The sequence below is a fragment of the Peromyscus leucopus genome, chromosome 2 (assembly GCF_004664715.2).
Source record: "Peromyscus leucopus breed LL Stock chromosome 2, UCI_PerLeu_2.1, whole genome shotgun sequence".
In the NCBI taxonomy this organism is placed as follows: domain Eukaryota; kingdom Metazoa; phylum Chordata; class Mammalia; order Rodentia; family Cricetidae; genus Peromyscus; species Peromyscus leucopus.
The window spans coordinates 146,451,213-146,461,203 of NC_051064.1; the positions used below are offsets into that span (position 1 = coordinate 146,451,213).

At 51.3% G+C, this 9,991-nt stretch overlaps 1 protein-coding gene across 1 annotated transcript in view; it reads left to right on the plus strand.

Annotated features, from left to right (window-relative positions):
- C2H1orf127 (chromosome 2 C1orf127 homolog) overlaps positions 1-6,730 on the plus strand; it is a 31,716-nt gene extending 24,986 nt beyond the window's left edge. The window contains exons 10-11 of the mRNA XM_037203356.1: positions 4,212-4,414; positions 4,855-6,730. Coding sequence (XP_037059251.1) covers positions 4,212-4,414; positions 4,855-5,979 — 1,328 coding nt within the window. The 3' untranslated portion in view covers positions 5,980-6,730. The remainder of the gene's footprint in view (positions 1-4,211; positions 4,415-4,854) is intronic.
- Positions 6,731-9,991: the final 3,261 nt, after the last annotated feature.

Here is a 9,991-nt window from a genome sequence, read left to right on the forward strand (position 1 = left end):
GCCAAAGGTTAATCTCCAGTGTCTACCTTACTCAATCAACTTGTTTTTTTGAGACAGAGTCTCTCACTGAGCCTTGAGCTTTCCTAGTCAGCTAGTCTGACCAGCTAGCAAACTTCAAGGATCCTCCGGTCTCTGCCTCCCGAGTGCTAAGATTATAGGTGCACAGGGTTTTAAGAACTTTTAGGTTTGTTTATTTGTTTGTTTGTTTGTTTCAGTTTTATGTGCGTAAGTGTTTTGCCTACATGCATATCTGGTGCACAGGGAGGTATTCTGATCCCCGGAACTGGAGTCACAGACAGTTGTGAGCTACCACGTGGGTGCTGGGGACCAAACCCAGGTCCTCTGGAAGAGCAGCCAATGCTCTTACCCACTGGGCCATCTCTCCAGCTCCAAGGCTTTTTTATTTTTATTTTCAAAGAAGGGACCTAGGGCTGGAGAGATGGCTCAGAGGTTAAGAGCACTGCTTGTTCTTCCAAGGGTTCTGAGTTCAATTCCCAGCAACCACATGGTGGCACACAACCATCTGTAATGAGATCTGGTGCCCTCTTCTGGCTTGCAGGGATATGTGCAGACAGAACACTGTATACATAATAAATAAATAGATCTTTTTTTTTTTTTTTTTTTTTAAAAAAAAAAAAGAGTACAGAGGAAGGACCCAAGTTCAATTCCCAGCAACCACACGGTGGCTCACGACCTTCTATAGTGATATCTGGTGCAGGCATACATGCAAACAAAACACTATGTATAATAAATAAATAAATCTTTAAAAAAAAAGTTGCAGTTCCAGGCATATGCCACTTTGGTCAGTTTATGAAGTATGGGGATCCAACTCAGGGCTTCATGTATGTTAGGCAGTCACTCTGGCCACTGAGCTACATCCCTAGTTCCCACCTCAGTTTTTTCCCCCCAAATCTGGAACATAAGGAACCCAGAGCCTGTCCAACACTGATCAGAAGGTGCGACTCAGGAGCACACCTGTGCAGGGTGTTCCACATCCATGCTGGTGTGTCCCACCACCTCTGGGCTGCAGTGCCTCCGGTCAGTCAGTGCCTCAGACTCCTTAGCAGAAAGCCCTGGACTCTGCATTCATCCTTCAGCCACAGTGAGCTGCCCTGTAAACACCGTGTGTGCGAGCTTCACACGGGATGCTGCAACCCTGTCTGGAAGCGGGGTTTCAGTGAAAGCCGGACTACCAAACAACCTGGTATTCACACGTGCAAAACCACCAGGAGCAAAACCCATTCAGATCCAGCATGAGGAAATACACATAATTCACAAATGATGTCAATCACTTTCATCTCAGACTTCCTAACTGTCCTCAATAGAAGACAGACGGGAAGGAGATTGAACTCAGATGTTAATAGTGCAAGAATGCCCCGTTACCAGGATATGATGTCTCGGTGCTGCATAAAAATGTAATTATATTCAGAACTATATTTAAAGATTAAAAGGGGGACTGCCTACCACATCTAGCCCCAAACTCAGAATTAGAAACAAAGACAAAGGCGGGATGGGTTGGGGGTGGGGCGTGAGGACGGGTCGAGTTCTAACCGGCTGCTAAAAATGGAAATATTTCTCAAAAGTTTTTACATGTTTCGGCTGCTTTTGTTTTAACAGTTTCCTGCGGCACTGATATTGATTTTGGAAAGGGAGGGTTGGAACTCTACCCGGCCAGGATTCAGCTTGCAATGGGAGAGAGAGCTGGGAGGGAGCAGAGGCCACCAGACGGGGGTTTCTCCAGCAGCCTGTAAGGGGAGATAAGAGAATTCTATGGAATCTCGCGGAGGGCAGGTGGACTCAGGGGGAGGTGCCAACAATGAGGTGGACTTTGTCCTGGCCTCTGAAGGGTAGGTAGGTTGTTCACAGGGAGATAATGAATAAAAAACAAAAATAGCAACAGCAATAAAAACATTTTAGGAGGATTTTTTTCCCTCCCTGGGAAGATTTACACGGGGAAAGAATGTTCCCTTTCTGGTTTTATTAATTTCATATCAGCAGCCGGAATGAATGTCTCCCCTCCCTGGTCCCCAGCGCACCTCCTCTGTACCTCCCTGCAGCTTCTAGAGCTTTCTGTTCTTTTTATAGTCTCTCCTCTCCGCTCCTGACTTCCCTGCAGCCTAAGAGCCTGGAGACCAGGGGCTGCGCCTCATACAGGTTTTCTTCTCCAGCTTTTAGCAACCACTTACAAGTGCCATTTAGACCCAATGATTTTCACCAGGAATTTTTACAAAATGTTTTTCTTTGTTAATATTGTGACTCATGAGTTACACTATTAACGGGTCGCCTACGTGCCTTTGGTTCCTGAACTTTCCATTTAGACTTTTGTTCATTTTTTTTTTTTTTTTTTTTTTTTGCACATGGGTGTTTTTCCTGCATGTGTGCTATGTATCAGTTTATGCCCTCAGAGTCAGAAGAGGGCATCAGATCCCCTGGAATTAGAATGACAGGTGGTTGTGACACACCATGTGGCTGCTGGAAACCGAATGCTGGTCCTTTCAAAGAGCAGCCAGTGCTCTTAACCATCAAGCCGTCTCTTCAGCCTGACAATAGATTTTTAAAAGTCTCCCTCTTCCCTGAAAAAATGAAAACGAAACTCAGTGTTTTAAGAGCATCCTAACTGTTTCAGATGGCAGCTTTGAGAGTGGTAGAGTAAGTGGAATGCCCATCCCCAGAACAGAAAAGCCAATGGCAGTGGGGGCGTGGCGATGGCAGTGGGGGCGTGGCGATGGCAGTGGGGGCGTGGCGATGGCAGTGGGGGCGTGGCGATGGCAGTGGGGGCGTGGTGACAGTTGTCTTCATCTTTGGAAGACTGAGGGAAAGCTAACAAAATGGCTCATCAGGAAAAGGTGATTTGCGGCCGAGCCTGGCAGCCTGAGTTCCACCTCCAGGTCTCACATGGCAAGAGGGAAGAAGTGACTCACTCAGAGTTGTCCTCTGACCTCCACACACGCGGTGTGACGCGGGTGTTTCCCTGTAATAAAACGTTTTAGTATGTGAGTGAGAGGACCTGGATGGAAATGCTGGTGGGGTCAGATAAGAAGTATAAACCGGTGAGGGCGAGGGCCTCCGGGACCTAGGGGAAGGTGATAAAGCAGCAGTGAGGTTTAGGATAGGAAGGAGTGGTAGGCAGTCTGAGCAGCAGGAGCCCCCAGACTCCCCCAAAAGAGACAGGCCTGATGTCTCTGGAGACACATCTGGGAGATTTCTGCCTTGTAAAGAGGTAGACTCTGGTGGCCAAGTCTGTTCATTTTTCTGTGTGAAGCTGATTGTAGGAAGTGTTCTCTAAGAGTATTTTCCTGCCTGTGATCTCAGCTTGGGGGGCTGACATAGCGAGGATGGTGAGTCCAGAACAGCCTGGGCTACATGTGGAAGTCCTGTCTCAAACATAACCACACAACACAATCTCTACTAAACCTCGCCATTTTAACTGCCTTACAGCAGGAACCAAGAAGGTCAAATGGCTGTACTAGACCTATGGATTAAGAGTTGCTACTTAGCATGTTGGGAGGATGCCACTGGCATCTGGTACCCAGAGGCCAGGGATGCTGCTGACCATCTTAAAATGTACAAGATGCCCCCCAACACAGAACAACATAGTCTGGTCTAGGACATCAACAGTACTTGGGCTGGTTAACCTGAGATTAGTCAGGCAGGCAACATTACCCAGTTCTGATTGATTTCTGGGGTTGGGCCTCAAAATAGGAGACGGCTCTGCGATGAAACCAGCTGGTAGCATCCAGGCTGGGCAGTGAGTTGGGGTCGGGCGATCTTTGCAGAAACCTGGATTTATGTATTTTAAGTTTGTTAGTTTTTGAAACAGAGTCTCCAACACAGACTGGCCTAGAACTTGCTATCTAGTCAAGGATGACCTCGAACTTCTGATCCTTTTGCCGACACCTTCTGAGTTGCTGGGATTACGGCAGGTGCATCCCACCATGCTTGGCTTATGTCATGCTGGAGCTTGAGCTCAGGGTCTTGTGCATGCTGAGGCAAGCATTCTACCCACTCAGCTATATTTCTAGCGTGTGTGATTTAATGTCAAAGGTCTGTGAGATTCAGCCACGAGGACAGCTCCTAACTCAGTGCTGGGCACTGACCACCAGGCTTCCGTTCCGTGGGGAAGGGGATGATGCTCATGGCCTTTATGGTAGAGGTCAGGAAGATTTTACTTCCTGAGGGGGAAGGATGACTTCTGCTTTCCATTTTGGAAGGTTCAAGAGAAGAGTCGCTTGTCTCAAGAGCCACGCCAGGGACCGCTCTACCCACCCTGTCCCCTGGATGGGAGACCGCTGCAGCAGAAGCGCCATCTGCAGCCTCTCCCCAGTTCCAGATCTCGCCAATGGCTGCCCTGGATGAGCCCCTTAGGCGTTTTGTGCACCAGCCCGCTGAAGAAACCACTGAGGCAAATTCACAGGCATGTGCTGTCCCTACCCAAGAGTCTGGTCCCCATGAGGCAGTGACAGCCTCCACTGGGCCTAAGCCCTTTCTTTCAGCACCTTCGTTCAAGGACAGCCACACTTTGAGGCCCCTCCCCACAGGCACATTTCTTCCTCAGGTTCAGGATGTTTCTTAGGGAAAGTGGGGACCTGGATTGCATGCACCTAAGGGCAGAGCCCTTTCATCTGTCCTACCTGGCTCTCCCTGTTTTGTGTCTTGAGAGATGTGGCTGAAGGAGCAGTAGAGACCTTGGCTGTATTCACAAGGGGGTGGAAAACTGAGGTACGCTTCCACAGTCTGAAGGTGAAGGTCCTGAAGGCAGGCCTAGAAGCCCAGCCTGAGGCTTCTCTGGGCTGAGGTTCACAGGGGGGCTAGGGCCATATGCTTTTATTTCTGATGCTTTTCCTCTCTCTGCAGCTGGACAAGGGGGTACCATTCACTCAAACAACTAGACCTGAGGGAGGAGGCTGGGTCTCCACTGCTTCCCCTTTCCCGGCTACAGTGCAAGAGCGTCATGGTCTTCAGACTCCTCCAAAGAAAGCCGACTTAATTCCACATCCCCAGACTCCAGCGACACTCTCCTTAGAGCACACGGAAGCTTCCCAGGCTGCCCCCAGACCCTCACAATGGGTCTTCCTGTCTCGCACTTCCATGACCACACATTCGCCTTCAGAAGTCCCCTCTCCTCTGTGGCCTTCTTGGCGATCTGATGGGCCCCAAATGCTCCTGGGTTCTGAACCATCTGTTCCCCTACCCGAAGTTCCAAGAGCTATGATGGCTGGGCAGGATCCTGCCCAGCCATCAGGAAGTCCCTTCCCACTGGGCAAATTGTCAAGAGAGACGGTGAAATCAACAGAGTCTGTGGATCCCACCTGGAGGGAGCCTGCCCACATCAGTGAGGAGTTCCCACCATTGACAAGGCCCTTCGTGAGCAGCCTGGCTGAAGAGGGTTTGATTTTCCACCATGCTTCCAGAAGGCCTCAGGAGATACTACTGACAATCAAGGCTGAGGGGCCACTGCAGAATGACCGTGATCCCTCTGGAGAGGGGGCCAGAGGGTACCTGGACCCGTCAACCTCAGAACCCAGTCAGGGCATGGAAAGGCTGGGACTCATCATCTTGCCGGGGACTGATGTCACGTTCACCAGCCCAAGAGGGAGGCAGCCAGATGCCAGTGACCATCTGGTGACCCCAAGTCCAGAGCTCTCTGGGAGGCACAGGGTGGGCCCAGCAGATCCCCAGACAACACTTGCCAGGGACCTTCTGGCTTCCACCTCTGAGAAACCTGCAACCCCTTCTGAAGGAGGTACAGACAGGACCCTACAGCTTGAGTCAGCACCTATATGGCCTGAGGGCTGGCATGAGCCATGGGCTGGACACACAACCAGCCCCCTGCCTCAACACACCCAAAGCCTTCTGGCTCCTACAGAAACCGTATTGCCCCACTCCAGTGAGCCTTGGACCCCCCTCTCCAATGGTCAAGAGTCGATGGAGGCTAGGCTAGCCCCCACCCCTGACAGCCATCAGCTTCCTGAGCTTTAGCACATATGGAGGGGTGCTTTGAGAGGTCCTTTCTAGAAGCTTCAGGGGTGAGTCATAGGAGTGTCCAGGGAGGGGAGGAGCAAAGGAAAGGGAGGCCATGGTTTGGTATGCTCACACTTCCCTTCAGGAAGAGCTCTGTGACAGGACAAGGGCTCTCGGCCTCCCTGAGCTGCCCAGCTGTGTTTTACATCTCACTACTAAATCTGAGCAATGTGCAGGCCTTGTAGCCAGGCCCACCCGTGCCTAGGACTCTGGTCCCAGGGTCTCCACTCTAGCTCTGTGACCTTAGCAGGGCACTAGCCTTTCTGAGGCTCAGTTTCCCCATCAGCTGAGTGGAAATGATACTAGGTCCTCCCCAGTGAGGTCACTGAAGGGGGTGAACAAGGATCACGGAAAGCCTTGAGTACCCAGCCCCGCGCAAGCATGCTGGGATCCCCAGGGAGGGAGGATGGAGTGTCGCTGCCTTGCTTTCTGTGATCACATCCTGTGGTTTCTATGGCAGCAGCTGGTACCCTTCTGGCTTGGACAGACCCATTGACCTGCAGTGACCCAGAGCTCCCAAACTCAGTGGCCCAGAAGCCCAGCTGTGGCCTGGACCAGAACCCCATTCGGTGCTTCCCTGAGAGGGCAGTGCCTCACCCCCTCCAGGCCGACCTGTGGCTGGAAGTGGGATTTGAAATGCAGCCAAGAAGAGGAGGCCGGCGGCAGTGCCCGCCCAGAAATGCGAACTAAATAAATAAATAAATAATCAGGGTTGTCTTGGTTGATAAACGGTCCCTACCTCGAAGATGATTTCTCCCCCTGTGTGCCCCCCTCCTTCCTCTTTCTCCGGGCAGATCCATCCCAGGCAAAAGCTTAATAGCCCCATTTAAGGCTTTTCCTTTTCGCCACGGAATTGAGCTGGCCCTGCCATTACAAGGTTTTCAGCTTCTCTCTGAAATCAAATTACTGACTCCATTTAATTTTTTAAAAGCTCGGATGATTTCCCTTCTTGAATCTGAACCGTGACTCCAAGGCCAGCCCCCTTCCCTGCCCCCAACCAGGAGCATCCCCTGTGGGTAACTGCTGCCCACAGATGGTGGCCCCCATGCCAAGGCAAGCCTGACACCTAGAGGAGGAAGCCAAGAGAAGGCAGCCCGGGTCCCACATCCTGGACACACCACTGGGCGGTCTTGGCTTCTTCTGGGTCTATGTCCACTCACGGGAGCCAGGGATCCCACAACGGCAGACCTTCAGATGCTAGTGAGGCCGGTGGTCAGAGCCCAGCCTGATGCCTTGGCTCAAGGTCATTCTGCAGACAGTGCACCCCCTTCCACGGTGTGTGTTCAAGACTCCTATCCCTTGACAGATATCTATGGAGCCACTCCTCTGTACCAGGTACCATTCTAGCTGCGAGGAGTCCCTCCAGACAGAGGAAAGTCCCCCCACCCCTTCTCTCTGTGTGTATTCTAGGGTTGGAGGTGTAATAACCACACAAGGCAATTTCAGATGTTTCTCAGCGCTCAGAAGAGAACCAAGCAAATGGCGGGTGGGTGTGGGGTGGTGTTGCTTTGAGTAAGAACCGTCAGAACTCACCAAGGAGAAGGTCAGAGGCAAACTCAGAAAGAGCCAAGGAAGCCAGGTGCTAGGGATGGTGACACAGGCCTGTGATCCCAGTGCTCGGGATGCTGAGGCCAGCAGGGGCTACAAAATGAGACCCTGTCTCAAAAATGATAAACACAACAATCCCTCCCACTGAAAAAAGAAGTAGTTGGGTAAGGTCATCTAGGCTGAGTGACAGAAATTGCAAGGGCACTGGGGAGTGTGAAGGGACAGAAAGGTCATTGAAGAAGGTGTTTAAGCAGGATGGTATGGAAGGTAGGGAACCTGTAGGGTTTGAAGGCCTAGAACAAGACAGTCTGACCTCACTGGGCATCTAATAAGGCCTTTAGGAGACAAGTGACCTTAGGTGGATGTCTTATAAAGGTGGCCACCACTAAGTGGTTGGTCAGAGGGACAAGAGCAGCAGCCAGGAGCGTGGAGAATGGGGGCTGGTTCAGGACTTGCTTGCCCTACTAGAAGGAAAGAGGACCCTTCTGGATCATGTACCGCTCATGTTCTAATGATTCATGAGATGGGGCTGCTGGGAGTCAGGGCATGCCTTCCAATGTGGATCTTCACCTTTGCTATAATGTTGCTCCTGGGAGTCATTTTGTGTCTGTCTCTGTTTCTGTCACCACTCACTCTTCCTCTTCTTTACATCAAGGCCGCCTCGCTTTGGGACATCACGGACCGAGGCACGAGAGCACCCTGAAGTTCTGTGACTCGACGCTCTTTCCCAAGTCCTCTGTGTGCTCTCCCACCTGCAGCCTTGGACACCAGATGAAGGGAGTGGAGTTAATGAGATCAACCAGCTCAGGGTGAAGATGTAGCTCAGTAGGTAGAGTCCTCACCTAACTCAAGGCCCCGGGTTTGGTCTCCAGAAATGCATAAACTAGGCATGGTGGCACACACCTGGAATCCCAGCACTCCAGAGGTGGATGGATGTTCAAGACCATTCTAAGCTGCATGGCACATTGGAGATCAGCTTGTGATATATGAGACTATGTCTAAATAATAAAAGCAAATCACTGTAAGTGGTTCAGCAATTCACAAGGCAGGAAGAGCCTAGGCACGAACTGGACTCGGCTCTGGGTGCTATTTCCAGCCGGAACAAACCATAGGCAGACTTTTCTGCCGCCTCGCCTCACTCTCCTCATCCTCTCAAAAGTGAGACAGTCTTCTTTAATTAGAAAGTGCTCGGGGTTCTGTGCAGGACTCCTGTTCTCTTTTAAGATGTGACAATACCGGTCCTGTGACCCCCCAACTCTTGATGTACCACGGCCAGAATGGTACCCATGACCAATGTGGGACTAGGGCAGGCATGTTTGTGAACATTGCCCCTGCCTTGAGGACATCTAACTTCTGACCGAGACCTCCCAGGTCTTGCAGGCATCTGTTTATGCCCGACACATCTATGTGCCGTGACATCTTGGAAGGGGTGGTTGTGCTGGGGTTGGGGGTGGGGGTCTTGGCCAACCCAGGCTATTCGATGTGATTAGACATCATGGGTGCCTTGGGTTCTCATTTTCTCCCCAGTGACTGTGCAGAGACCACAGCCAGTATGCACACATTGTATTTCTTTCCTGTCTGTTCTGTGGAGTAGTTAACACAGGGCCAGGGCATGGCTGGGTTTGCCTCTGTGAGCACCAAGCCCGTGGCCCGGAACTCTCAGATTTTTGATGTTTCCTGTGACAGTTTCCTGTCACAGCACACCCTTTTAGGGTTGGACTGCGAGTCTCTGCTAGGTATTTGAAGCTTACTTAAACTGGAGCTGTAGTTATCAACTCAGTAATTCTCCAAATTACTGAGTCACCAGAGAGGCTGTGTGTGTGGTGGGGAGAGCTTTCTTCTGGCTGTCAGGGGACCAGACTGGTCCCGCCCAGGACTGGTGTGACCTCGAGTCAGTCAGTTCACTTGCTGATCCTGGATTCAGTGGGGAGTGTTCATGTAGGGTGGCTGGAACCTCTGACCGAGGATAAGGCTGGCCATCTGTCGGCAGAAATGAAGGCCAGCCCAGGCCTTGCCTCGCCCTTGCTTCTTTCAGGTGTGGGTTTGGTGTGCCGGAGTGTGTGTGTGTGTGTGTGTGTGTGGTGTGTGTGTGTGTGTGTGTGTGTGTGTGTGGTGTGTGCTGCTACAGGCATCAGGGGAAGCCAGGCAGGATGACAGCAGGCTCAGAAGGTTGTTCTTATGTACCCAGCCACAGGTCACCTCTCCTCTTCTCCATAGCCACTCCCCTTTGCTTATGCTTTGATAAACATCCAAAGACAGTCTCAAAACTCACTGCGTAACTCAGGATGACCTTGAGGCCATGATCCTCCTGCCTCTACTCTGGAGTTCTGGGATTACAGGCATGAGCCACCTTGCCTTATGTCATGTAAGGCTGGATATGGAACCCAAGGCTTCCTGAATGCTAGACAAGAACTCTACCAAT